At 44.1% G+C, this 13,597-nt stretch overlaps 4 protein-coding genes across 4 annotated transcripts; 1 reads left to right on the forward strand and 3 right to left on the reverse strand.

Moving 5' to 3' along the window:
• Positions 1–805: 805 nt before the first annotated feature.
• Positions 806–1,123, forward strand: BO88DRAFT_429983 (uncharacterized protein; the record flags this gene model as incomplete). The annotated part of the gene is made up of 3 exons (XM_025709200.1): positions 806–921; positions 959–1,036; positions 1,084–1,123. The coding sequence occupies 3 exons, from the start codon at positions 806–808 to the stop codon at positions 1,121–1,123; spliced, it is 234 nt and encodes a 77-aa protein (XP_025557762.1).
• Positions 1,124–2,361: 1,238 nt separating this feature from the next.
• BO88DRAFT_447327 (uncharacterized protein) lies at positions 2,362–2,954 on the reverse strand (the record flags this gene model as incomplete). Its single annotated transcript, XM_025710356.1, has 2 exons — positions 2,362–2,849; positions 2,900–2,954. The coding sequence occupies 2 exons, from the start codon at positions 2,952–2,954 to the stop codon at positions 2,362–2,364; spliced, it is 543 nt and encodes a 180-aa protein (XP_025557763.1).
• Positions 2,955–10,188: 7,234 nt separating this feature from the next.
• BO88DRAFT_429985 (uncharacterized protein) lies at positions 10,189–10,757 on the reverse strand (the record flags this gene model as incomplete). The annotated part of the gene is made up of 3 exons (XM_025709201.1): positions 10,189–10,347; positions 10,483–10,562; positions 10,652–10,757. The coding sequence occupies 3 exons, from the start codon at positions 10,755–10,757 to the stop codon at positions 10,189–10,191; spliced, it is 345 nt and encodes a 114-aa protein (XP_025557764.1).
• Positions 10,758–11,371: 614 nt separating this feature from the next.
• On the reverse strand, positions 11,372–11,887 carry BO88DRAFT_429986 (uncharacterized protein; the record flags this gene model as incomplete). Its single annotated transcript, XM_025709202.1, has 3 exons — positions 11,372–11,497; positions 11,561–11,768; positions 11,811–11,887. The coding sequence occupies 3 exons, from the start codon at positions 11,885–11,887 to the stop codon at positions 11,372–11,374; spliced, it is 411 nt and encodes a 136-aa protein (XP_025557765.1).
• Between the last annotated feature and the right edge of the window lie 1,710 nt (positions 11,888–13,597).

Below are 13,597 nucleotides of genomic sequence, written 5' to 3' on the forward strand. Positions count from 1 at the left end.
GGATACTGCATCCGTTCGTAGAGCCAAAAGCCCGGTTTTAGATTTATCCATGACAGAGATTCTTGGCCAAGAACTGATCTCTGAGTGTGGCGCTAGCATGAAGTTTTAGCTTCCTAGAAGCAGCCGTAGAATAACACCTTTTCAAGTAGTTATGGAAGATTGCTATTATACTAACTAAATGCACCAATTTGGGCTTTGAGCGACACAAACAGGCTCAATGTGCAGTCCAGCGAGTTGTTCAACTTTTCACAAGTCCTTCTAGATGTCGACTGCTTCAACTGTTAATACTTATTCAATGTCTCGAACAAATATAGAATCAGAAAATTTCCACAGCATCGCAAACCGGACGGCATATTATATAAAGCTATATTGTCTCTATGTTTAAGCAGTAGATTCTTTCTTTTGGTGAATGTGTTGTGATGTCCTCACACCAGTGAGAATATTACACCTGTATGTTACATAGTATTTACAATCTCTGTTTATCTCCCACAAAAAAACTTGCGTGGAACAAGACTACCTGAGAAATGTTTATCTTTATCCATGTTGGTGGACTGGGAGGAGACCGCCAACTGCTGACGTGCATCCTACAGGGAGCATACCGGTATGGCCTCACACCACGTATCACTCATACTAATCCAGTATCAGGTGCTGCTCACCAAATGGCATGTTGGAAATATGGGACAGCAACGTTCATTTTCAAGACCCTTACGGCGAAACTGGCCTCCACCGTCTCTATAATGACATGCATAAAGCCCTCAAAATGGACGGACGCTCACTTGATCTTCCCCTCCAATACCTCTCGGAAATGGAACGTCACGGCTTTACCAACGTTGCGGAGCACGTCTATCGTATACCACTCAACACGGAACAGCCAATGACCCAGCAATCGGTTGTGGTGAGCTGGGCAGACGGATTTGAAGCGTACAGCATGGATTTACTGGATAAGCACCTAGGAAAGCGCCATCTTTGAAGTTTTTCTCATCTGTGCTGCCGCGCGTCAAGCCCTGCGGAAAGGGGTGGAAGGCTGGCTCGAAATGTAGGTCACAGCCAAGTATACATTAGACTCCTCACTGACGATCACAGCCGTATAACGTCCGGACGAAAACCAACAGCGCCTCTGTGAAGTTTTCATCAATATCCCTTTATGAGTTCAAGAAAGCAAAGGCGATGCACATCAGTCAGGCTCCGCCTGTGTCCCTATCTTATCCCTTGGAAAGCATTGAGAAAAGCGGTGATGCCCCAGTCATATACTACATGTTGTCAAGAAATGGCCCACAATTGGCATCGCATACCTGGAAGTCTTATAAACGTACTGAGAACGATAGAGCACAGGGAGGAAACGACGGTAAGTTCTGGTCGGAACTTTCGTCTTTCTTCGGCCTGGGGCCAGCAACAACGGGTACGTTAGAGGCTGATGCTCCGCCGTATGTCTTCGGAACATCCCGCATTGCAGAGTAGGACGAGGGGGTCAAGGAAAATCAAATCTTAGTGATTGACTGGGTAGTTAATGCCCTGTAACTGGGCAGCATATAATTACTCGTATTTCGCCTTCCCTGCTGCAGGGTTAATTGTCGTCCTTGCGTTCCCAGAGCGAACTATGACGTCTGTAATGCGAAAGGAGATAAATGTGAGCCCTTATCACTCAGATGAGAACCACAGACCGGACAAGGAATAGATCTGAGCATGTTTCCTCGACGTCTGTGTGGCCGGTTGTTTCCGAAAAGCCTGCGCTCAAAATTCGCTGTCATCGTGATTGGATAAATATGGTACTTTGCAATAACCGCGCTAGACAAGCCCCGTATTTCTTTTGGCATCGGAAAAGCCATGGTCCTGGTAGTAAGTCATTGAGAGCACATGAGCCAAGCAGCTTACATACTCTGCTTAGAGGCTCATGGTTTGAGTTGAAGCGAACAGGCACAGCTGAATACCAAAACCTGTGATCAATGGGAGGGATAATGCGCCCCATATAATATAACTTATAGGATCGACATTGCAGAGATCTATTTTTTTCGGCACCTGACAATCTGCTCAACAAGGACCATTGTCAGAAGTTCCTGCAAATGTTGCCGCAGAAGGCGTTCTAGGAATCAATCTGAAGCTGTGTGAGCTAGAAGGGGATCAGGAGCTTCTAACGTCTTTGTTAAAGGATCACTATCCTGGCACTGACCGAAGAAATAGTAGCCTTAATTGGGAAATATGGGGCAGATCCGTCCATCTTGACTGCACCTGTATTGGGCTAACCAGCAAATACGTCACTAAAGAATTCCCCCATAATCACTGTCGGCCCGGACGAATACCATGATTCAACTCTATGCTAATGATGATCAGTATATTGCGTTCGACCAAAGACGCACTTGTTACTCACAAATGGTGCGGGCAATTAACGATACTTGACGAGCTAAAAAACACGTCGAGATATTTAACCTTCCAATTTGTTAGCTGGTCGTGTGCCACATCGTGCCATTTTTGAGTCGGAGGTTCGACGGCCAGCGCTTGAAGCGTGAACGCAAGCACCTGACCGATGGCGGTCCGGTGGAGGCGCACTTCATCGTCCGCCTGCACATCCGCCTGCGCATCTTGATTGGGCATACACAAGAGAATATTGAATAATGTGGGATTACTCCCCGGGATGTAAAGGAAAACGAACGCCTCCCCGGTGCAGATGTAGCCGTACTGTATCGAATGCCTCATGTATAAGAATATCTGAGCGACCATGGCGACGACGAGGCGAGTTGGCATAAACTCAAGCGTGTCACCTTCCTGGTCAATGACGTCGCGAGCCAGATCCATCGGGTGTAGACCCGCCACCAATTCGGGAATTGTCACTTTGTCCGGCGCTTTGTACTCCACTACATATACGGGTATTTATCGTTCGTCCGCCACAAGGTGCACGCAGAACCGTTCGGCGCGCCAATCACGTCTTCGCGCAGTGCCATTCCTGCCAGCACGGCCATGCTTGACCTTGAACCATATGGAACTGGAGGCATCGGAGGCTGAGCAAATTATCAACCTGCTGACCTGTTTTTGATGAGCGATCCCTTAGAGTGGGCAAAATATTCAACCCTGGCGCGCCTGATGGTTTCGTATTTGTCTCGTAGAATTACCGAAAGCCAGTTGTGCCGGACACGTTCTAGTGACTAGTATTGGTCACTATATACATTATTGACCATATACAAACGAATTGACCATTGATGCGCATGATTATGTATCAAACGCGAGCGACAATGCTCACACTTGTAGTAGCATAGGGTAATCGTATATTCAAATGCCAGTACACCCATGTGTTGATCTAGTTGCTTTACGTACTAAGCCCAGATGTCGAAACCCGAGGCCATAATATTCCTTCAGTGCGCATTTGGCTTCAAATTGATCCCCTGGACAGCTTCCTCCAAAGGATTAGTCCCGGGCCTTCCCGAGCCCCAGCAAATGATGATGGCCCAAGGCAACAACAAGCGACTAGAGAAGCCGACCAGAGGGCGGTGAGAGGACGTTTAGTTTTTGCCCGATGGCCGCTATTAACCGCCGTACTAAGGGAATTGTTCTTGGCATAACAATCCGGCGCCATGGAGTGCAGTTGGCCGCTTCGAAACCAGCCCGCCGCTAGCCATCATTTAAATCATTTATACCCAGAAATTATGGGACCATTTATCAGCTGCGTCAACGTTCGGGTAGGACTACTGCCAAGCAATTGAATACTCTATACCATAGCTACTAGCTGATACTTGAATTGATCAGCAGCCAGCTAAAGCCAATCAGAGTGTACTTTCTTAGTTGAAGATTTCAAGTCCATTTCACTTTAACTTGATGGTTGCAATCATCCCCTTGCATTGTGCTCTGGAAGAGACTAAGGTCACAAAGAAAATAGATACTGACCTCAATCCTCTACATATTTGAGAGAATACATAAGACAAAAGGGAAGTCCTACCGGTATCGCTCACGATTCGCTGGACCCTGTCCAAATTAGGCATTATGGCCTTGCCAGCCTGAAAACAGAAGCAGAATTGTAAATTTTCCTAAGCTGTTCCTCGTCAATGATTCATCTTTTTCCTTTCATCTCTTTTTTGCTGATAAGAATCAAACCATTTCACTGATTTAGAGGAATTAAGCACAATAAAATAAAATCCATCCTGGACTCGATCAGGCGGTTCATTGACCACAGTAAAGGAAATTACATGTCTGGAACTATATGTTGGTAGTTGACGCTATTGCTGCACCGGAAAACACAGTTGATAAGATAAGAAGGAAATTCGGCTGCATAACAGCTGCTTGAGATATTGAGGCCAGAAAGGTCATGACAAGAGCCCTTCTGGGATCGTGGAGTAGGCGCACTCACCAATTCAAGGCAAGGGAATAAGGAATTGACGCTATTAGATAGGCACCGAATGCGGCCCATGAAACCGGGCGACAATCATTATGTATTGATTGAGCGACTAATAAGTCAAAGGTTCGCTCTTGCATGGTCGCAACAAATTTAGCTGGAGCTCGAGCGCCTTTTTACACTCGACCAACATTTGGTTTTCTTCCTGAAGTCTCCTGAGCTGTTGCTGGAAAGTCTGGTTCTGTTCCCGAAGCCTGAACACTAGCTGGTGCAGCTGCATACAGCGGATCTGGAGTATCAGGTACTCCGACAGCTGGCGTGGCATCTGGTTCTCTTGGTGAAGTAAGAACATAATAATCAAGACTATGTAATTAATAAAGAAGATGGCAGCTTGAATAATTTATTTCTTGGACTTTAGTAGACTCTTGGAAGGATTCCAACCAGCTTGCTTCAGGAAGTAATCATGAATACAGCTGTCCAGCTTATAGTACAGCTGGTTGAGATTCTTTTATTAATTTTCCTCTGTAATTCTGTACCTTTTCCTCTGATTATGTAAACCCGCTGCAGTCATACTGGCCTTGCGCTTCCGCCCGCACTGCTGCTGCAACAGCGGCTTACAGTTAATATTTATGGGGGTAATGAAATTTAGAAATTGAGAAGAGGAAAGATCTTGCGGTTATATAAATATTTTTTAAGACTTGTTAGATTCTGGCAAGGAACTCTCTGCTGAGGTTACTAATAATTTATTAATTATAACATGCTCTTCAGCCCCAGAACATGTTAATTTAATGGGGTAAATGAGTTGAGTTCTTGAAGCACTGGTAATATTAATATTAGTATTAGACAGGTCTAAGGATCCGCGGGATAAGAGCTTTATATATAGAAACAGGAACAGATGATAATCCTCTCTTGTATTTATTATACTTAGTAGATTAGACAGGAAGCATATACTGTAAGAAGTATTAAATATTAGAAGCTGTATCTGTTAATAAAATTCACAGGCAACTTATGAAACAGTATAATATCTAGAGATACTGTCAGCTATTGAGCACATGCCTTCATACATTATAATACTAAGAATTCTGGCGTGCAAATTCAAAGATTGGGGGTATCGCAGCCTCAGAGTTATAAACCAGGCATTTGGCTATATACAGAAAGGAAAAGTATGTCTCTGATATATATATATGCTCTGGCGCAGGATTATTTGGCCTGATGCAACCAAGTATACCACCGGAGAGCAATGATATAATTCAGAAATATAGATAATAGTAGCAGTGAGATTATAATGGCCACAATGATGCTGATACAATTCAAAAGGAAGGTACAGTAAACATGGAAGAGACTTAATAGGACTTACTGGATTTTCACTCTTAATATATATTATTTTATTTTTCTACCTTTTATATTTTTTATATTTCTTATTCTTATAATGTCCCCCTTTTCTAAGTTTATGTCTTCGCTTTATCTACATAGCACCTGCAGCCGTCACCTCCATCCTAACTTTGAACTGCTGCGCTCCTACCTATTCTAGCTGTCACCCCCACTTTTTTCACCATTACACTCCCGATTGAGGAAACGCCGGAGTGCATGGATGACCTTTAGCATAGATTAACTATTCATCGGATAGTAGTCTGTGTCCAAAGCTTCATTATAGTAGGGCCAGCTATCGAGATGGGGAACAATTACCAGGCCAGTACTGGATTAGTGAATCAACGTGCCATGACCTCGCGAGAGAGTCAGATGCGGGATCGCGGCCACTTAATTTGTCACTGCTGTAGTATTATGTGATCTACATGGGTTAGAAGGCATCCACCCTCCTTGCGTTGTGCTTATCAATAGTCTCCTTGGGTTAATGGCCATGGGCGACTACTCAGTTAACATCTCAGGTCATGGCCAAAGCATCGCCGTATCCACGAAACTTTTATGGTACCGAGGCCGATAATGTCACTGTCCGATAAAGGTTAATGTAGGATTTTGAAACGCAGATTATAGCCCCGGGAGGATTAGATAGAATCTAATAGCATGAAGCAAGGGTATTTTAGTAGGAAGCTGAGAGATCTTAATACTTTAGGACGGATCTCTGGAAAGACAATGAGCAGAAGCATCTGTTACAAGCCATTACACTTCTGGCCTATCTTTGCCAGTTATACCTGAAATGTCATCTGAGTGCTTACAGCAGAATCATTGTGTTTATGTGAACCTTGTTTGACCATGCTGTGGTTTCATAGTGCTCATGCCTCTAACAGCGCATCTGTATCAGAAAAGGTCACCTGGGTACATTTCAGCAGCAACAAAGACTAGTCCAAGTACCCAACAGACTTTATTTAGGCTCTCAAGGTTCGTTAGTGTGTTGGGACTTCAGGAGATCGAACAAAGGATATGTGAAAATACTTTTCCATGAGTAATATGAGCATTGGGCAACAAGTCTGTCAGGTAAACAGTACTCCGTCTCCAGACTGGCTCGATACAATGTTGGACCTGCATTTGGTGGATGCGGATGAAGTAGATGCGGGTTGGAGGATGCTTATGCAGGATGTCAATCTGCCTGGCGGGATGCGCTACGTCCAGGCTGACCTCGCTGACCTCGTTGACCTCCACCCTCCACTGGCGCCAGCTAATGACACGATAGTAATCATATCTCCCGACATAAGATATGATCAATGCTTTTGCCGTAGTAGGTGAGCCTGACTGTACCGTGAGCATCCTAATACAGCTAGAGAAACCACTGCTCATCAGCATGGCTGAGATAGACATGCACATAACAAATGATTTCCGTACGGTCCCCACAAACCTTGACTGCACTCATTGCAACTTACGGGACCGATTACCCTGGAGTGTATAGTATTGGAAAAGCAATAACAGGGAATGATGCAATGCTAGTACGTTCATAGCTCTTCCCATTTGAGAAGCATCCAATATATATTGTGCCATATTTCTGAGTCCATAGTTGCTGAAGGCTATATGCTGTGTTACGACATCGAAAGACATTCTCCCGATGGGCGCTATTCACTTCCGTACCCTGGTAGTGTAATTACGCTTTCTTACTAGTCCAAAATGGTACATTTTTTCCCCAGGAGGACTTAGACCTCACGTCAGCGACCTGATGTCAGATCTAAGCCCACTCAGGAAAACGCTGGCTGGGGCTCGGAGTCTCGCCCGGCCTCCTTGATCTCTCACTTCCTGGCCAGATCCCGGAACCACGGTCAAGCGTTGATCGCCTCTCACTTGCACAGATAGTACCTCGCAAAGGTCGCCAGCGACAGGTCCAGTTTCCAGCACTGGTTAACATGCAGCCAGGCGCTGGTCAGTGTGTAAGGCACCTTTCAATGCGTTCATTCTACGATCGTGATAGCGGCTTGATCAGCATGCCGCCTCACCATTGCCTCATTTGCATCAAACGATAAGTGTTGCATTGATCCTTTCCAATCTACTCTCGAGCGCGAAAATGGCCCAATAAAGGCAAATATCTATCTACAGGCTTGCCATGCGTGATCTGGTTACAAAAATCGTATCCCAGAATGTCCATGGAGATGCTAGCAGTGTCGACGTCTCACCAGGAGATGGCATAGACCAATTCGCAATCGCAACCTTGATAAACTTAGAAAACCAGGTGCAAAAAGTTGTTACGGTACAGTACCGTGTCTCCACCCATTCACACTAGACCGAAATAGCGAAACATTCTAAGTCAGGATACATTCCATATACGTTATATATTGAGGAAGGCCCATGCATAGTTGATGGGGTTCAGATTTGGTATGTTTGATGATATCCATCCCAGTTACAATGCCTCCTATTTCTCATTTCATTCCTTGCGGAGGAGAATATTCGGCAATTCACCCTCAAAATACCGGTCAACGTCAACGACATACAGTCCCATCCTGGGCTTTTGTTAAAAAATCAGACAGAGCTTACATCACTATAGGCTTCTTGCAACTGCATCTCCATAGTAAATCCAAATGGTATCATTGCTCTCAAGTAGTAGTCATACACCATTCCCCTGTTTGGGACTTCTAGAAACACTCAGAGTCCCTTCAGTTCGTCGCTCACAATAGGCCATCCGCCGCTCGGGTTTCGTACTCAATATTAACAAGAAGTGTCTGACATACCCTGATTCGGAGCACGTCGTATCTTGTGCCAGACGGCATGTCACCCTTGAGTAAGACAGTCCTAGCACCGGGGAAATTGAACTGAGATCATCGCCGGAATGAGGAAGGAGTGTAGGATCATAGATTTCTTTCCATCATTGTCATGAACAGCGAGGTTGTGCCTCTTTTCCCTGATATAGACGCAGAACTATATTTGGCTGTGTTCTAAGATTAATTTCATAGTGAACTGAGGATGGAAGAAGTGAAGACCTAATCAGGAAAAGTAGTCTAATATAAAACAGTAAGTTATCTGTTATATGATAGATGGTATTGTGCAAATTTAAAGAAGCTAAACAAACTGATAGATTAGGGTATTACTTTCTTTCTTTACCAGATTTACTTGTCTCTCATGTTATTGAGCCTGAACATGATCTTTATTACATTCAGTAATTGTCGAAAGGTTTCTGTAATAGTCTGCCAACTGTGACAGGCGTCTTACGAATCATCCCCCTGGCGAGGAAAACTTTAGCCAATTCCAACTAGGCTAATCAGTCTTTAGAATTGCATGGGATTTCAGGGTCGCATTTCTTACGGATAGAACGGCTCGCCAGCCTATAGTAAGGCAGCAGTCTGACTTGTATGTAGCCTTATCTTTCTATCAGTGCCTTGGGCTCTTATGCTATAGTAATAGTAGGCCAGGGACAGTATCAGCTTTATATTTTTAGAAGTGATTCTTGGCGATTCCTGTTGTAGCGTGTTTATATTAGAAGATATAGATCTATTTCTGCTGTAGGTTGCCTAGCAGTACTGTACAAGACTATGATTAATTTAATTAAGCAAACCCATATCCCTCTACTAGGTATATGAGTTTGCTGCAGGTACTAGCCTATTAGTAGCACCAACAGGTTCTCATAGAGGCGGCGAGGAAGATTATCCAGGATTATTATATATAATCTAGGAAGTTAAATATCTAGTCTATTTTTTTTTGTCTTCCACCCCACACCCAGTTCGGTGTGCTTTCCCAAGTTGTAACAAACGCGTGCTGACCAGCGAAATGGCGATGACCCAGTGAAATATGTAAGCGGTCTAATGTGACTTGTCACAAAGCAGGGAGATGTCCTGAGAATAAGGATAATTTGGACAGGTCCTCCATTGAGGATCCCGCGTAATATCAGATCCACACATTGCAAACTTTTAATTTTACGGCCAAAGGTCATAAATCCTTGTATTATTATTTATTATCAGTACTCCGCCTTTCTTGTATTAATATAAAGGTCTTATTATAAATAATAAATTCTAATTTAATTATCTCTACTACCTTGTCACTATGGTTATATGGCCTTTTCACAATAATTTTTCACCTCACGAAGCAGCGCCGCTCCTGCATTATATTAGAATATACCTGTCAACTAAGACAAAATAAAGCTAAACTCAAGATTATAGCTTTGATGGTTCAGAGGCCGAGAATTGTATAAGCAGGAGAAGATATAACATATATCTTAGTATTATATTCTGGGTCTTTAGCTTGCGGACATGATGGAGCCCTATATTACTGAACCAGATACAGCTAGAGAGTATGATTTAGTTTAGATAATATATTCCTTTATCTTAGGATTGGCAGACCAGGTTACCCTGCAGTAGGCGGTATTAATATTATCTATTAAATACAGTTATTTATAGATTCTCAGAGTTGAACAGATATTGGCCACTACTGGATAAGCTTAGTAAGGAATACTAGTCTTAGATAATATAACTCAGATCCTGCTCTATTAGTCTACTCTTAACTTAGCCTGAGAAATGTTCTGTTCCTTTCTTCTTCACCCGGCAATATTCATTCCGCTTCCAGAGCCTTGTACCAAAATAAATGATAAGATTTAATGAGATGAGAGAGGTGGGGACACTTTTACAGATACAGTTTATTATTTTATGCAAGCAGTAATTTTCCTAATCTTGATATTTTACTTGTTTCTTCAGCTTTCTATGGCTCCCCGTCAGCTTAAAGTCACATAGAAGGTCGCTTGGTAGCAGCCACGGAAGTAAGTTCACCAGACTCTAGTTTCAAGACTTGAAGAAACAGACTAGCACAGTTCGAGGATGAATGGCGGCCGGGTTTGGGATATTATAAGACAGGACATACTCGCAGATCAACACCGTGAGAGCTTTCGTAGACACATCAGCCACGGCATTTGGATGCCCAGGAAGCTCATTTGTGACCACGCTGTTGACCCCCAAGCCCCATGTGTCTCACCATCGTCATTTTTCTCAATTAATATACTCTCATCCCAGGCAGCCTGGAAGTTCGATCTTCTGTCATCGGGCAGAGACGATTCCACGGGGTGTGAGATATCTAGCATGATATCTGAATACAGTGTCTTTCCTACTAATGCCAGTACTCTTCGCAGCTTGTTCAGTCATGAACGCGGGTTCTGATTATTCGCTGAGGATATGAGTAACGCTAGGAGAATCGAGGATTTGGTGAAAGTTTCCCTGTATATGCCCCGAAAAAAACAGCCCCCTGCCTAGGACACACATGATGCTTTAAAAAGGTTGGCGGTCTTAGTGACTTAAAGCGCGGTGACATCATGTGCTAGCCCTTTGCGAAACAGTCCACTTAATGCAAAGCCGAAGTTGAAGGTTATATTGAGGGTATGGTTCTAGGCATGGACAGACCAGAGATTGACTGTAACCTTGCTAATACTTGTGGTATTTAATAATAACTAACCAGAAACTGGCTAAATTATGTCCAGTCGGGCTATCTTGCCAGCCCGCGACGCAGAATATCTGGGGCTTGATTTCCTGATCCGAGTTGTTGGATGGTCAAGAGACGGGTTGACTTTATCTATGGAATCAAATAATTAGATATTATTAAGCAAGAAAACAATGAGCCCATAAAATAATACAGGCTATTTAAATCCAACCTTCTAATCTCTTATTACATGGTACAGATAAACTCAGTATGCTCTTTACCTTAGAAGCTGCAAGAGATATTTTTAATAAAATACTCTGGATCCAGGATTCTTTCAGGATTAATGATGTTTGACTCTGTTAATATTCTTAATCTTTCTGTAGTATTCGGCTCCTGCTTGTCTCTTGGCTACATGAACATTTGGAATTGATAATCTGCGTGATCAATGGTCTGTATATACGGATGAAATACTTCCCAGATCTGATTGCGAAACTGTTTGAGGTTGCCGAGGGTGCACTCCACGCGCGGAAGGAAAAATGGCGAGATGGTAACTGATTTGAATGTGTATTTATGGATGACTGTAAGGTGTATTTCTAACCAATCGATGGGGTAGGACAGCATGGCAGAGGTGTAATGAAAGATATTCTCGGGGTGTGTAAGCGGAGATAGGATACTGGGCCTATTCTAGATCAGAAATTCGGGATTATTATAATAAGAGGACAGGTAGCAGTCAACGGCCATAGTCTTATATATGTAGGGTAGCTCTTCGTCCCTGCGCTGCAAGTTGATTATCTCCATGTTAGGCAACTATTCGGCTTCTTCGGGAATGGTGTGTGTATGTGATGGTGAATTTCTATAGATAGTATGTTTTCTGGATCTGCGCCCCGTAGGGCCTCCCAATAAGTAGGTGTAGATGTGGTGGATTCGGAGTCTGAATATACGCTCTTATATGATCTATATTGCACGTGTAGACAGTTCTCGCATGGAAAGGCCTGAACTCGGCATCGAGAAGAAGTTGGATAGATGGGAGAATTGGCTGTTGACCACATGCCATTTATAGTGTCCTGAACTGTCGTGCTGGAAGAATCCTCTGAGAGCAGTATGGATTTCTTTCCTTGTCCTGGGTTAGGACAGCGGGCCAAGTGTGGTGGAACGTGAGTCAAACTATGCCTATCCCCGGGGGATCAGCTGGGCAAAATGAAGGGGTATGAAAGACCAGCTGGGAAATTACCGTAAGCAGAGTTTTCTGCCGCAGTTATCTCCAACTACCCATCTACCCATCACGGGCAGATTCCAGATCGACGACCTGCCGAAAGGTAACGCTGATGATGTTTGTAGACGGCACGATATTTGCCAAACTTATCTCAAACTTCTGATCTTGCTCGATACCTTCAAAGACACAGTCGCCAACCGATGAACCCTAGGAAATGAGATGGAGCTGCTCTGTGGGAGCGACGTCGTCGGCTGTAGACGGCGCCGTCAACGAGTGGGCGGTTCTGCTCATTGCGACAATATGAACTGGCCGTATGGCAGTCTGGTCGGCAACTCGACCCCAGTAGGGGGCATACGGACAGTGGCCTGACAGAGCTCCGGTCGGGTGTTCTTGGTGCATGCGCCATCGCACGCTCCAAAGCCGCACATCGCACGCGAACGATTGCTCGTGCAAAGTTACACGCAACGACTTACCAGAGCAGAGCAGTGTCAAGCAGTCAAGCGTGAGGTCTGTGGCAGTCGTCTAATAAGGCAGCAACCCATATCCCGTACCAGTCAACGTAAGAGGTCAGATTGGCCTATTCAGACGGAAATGAGAGGGGCGGAGGCATTGTCTCTGAGGGAACGAAAGTTGGATATGGCAGATGGAAGATGTCAGCTTATAAGGAATTTCATGGGGTCGGCTTCGGGCCACCGGTACAGCTCGATGCTACATAATTTCATTACTGATGGTCGGCACTTGCTCTCCTGCTGTATTCAGACTATCCACGATTTCAGTCCGGTCAGGCATAGAAATTTTGAGGCGCCGCACAAACATCTATAAGAAAATAATTGGCTTCCAGCCAAGTCCTCTCAGAGAATAGTAACCTAACACCTTTTATCACGTTATATGACTCTTTGGCTCGGTTTATAGTTGCTATATAACGTGCTAACAAATGGTCGAAAGATCATCACATTGATTGCTACGATGCCGTTCTACAGAAGCACCGCTTGAACTCAAACCAGCTGTGTGCAGGCAAACCAGTATTGTTACAGATTCCAGTTTACATTTATCTCCAGATAATAAGATGCTGAGATAATACAAATACGAAACATTGGATTACCAAGAGACATACCTTAGACCAACAGCTAACTTCAATTCTTGACCCTCATCATTTATGCGGACACAACAGGAGACCTGTTTCTGTGCCTCTGTGACAAGTATGAGACCATGTAAAAGCTATGGTTCAAGCAAATGTTTATTATCCTATTGTTACCTCCGTCTTCTCTTCTTCTCTCCCTTTCGCCAGCCAGATT

The sequence above is a fragment of the Aspergillus vadensis genome (genome assembly GCF_003184925.1).
Source record: "Aspergillus vadensis CBS 113365 unplaced genomic scaffold BO88scaffold_34, whole genome shotgun sequence".
NCBI lineage: Eukaryota > Fungi > Ascomycota > Eurotiomycetes > Eurotiales > Aspergillaceae > Aspergillus > Aspergillus vadensis.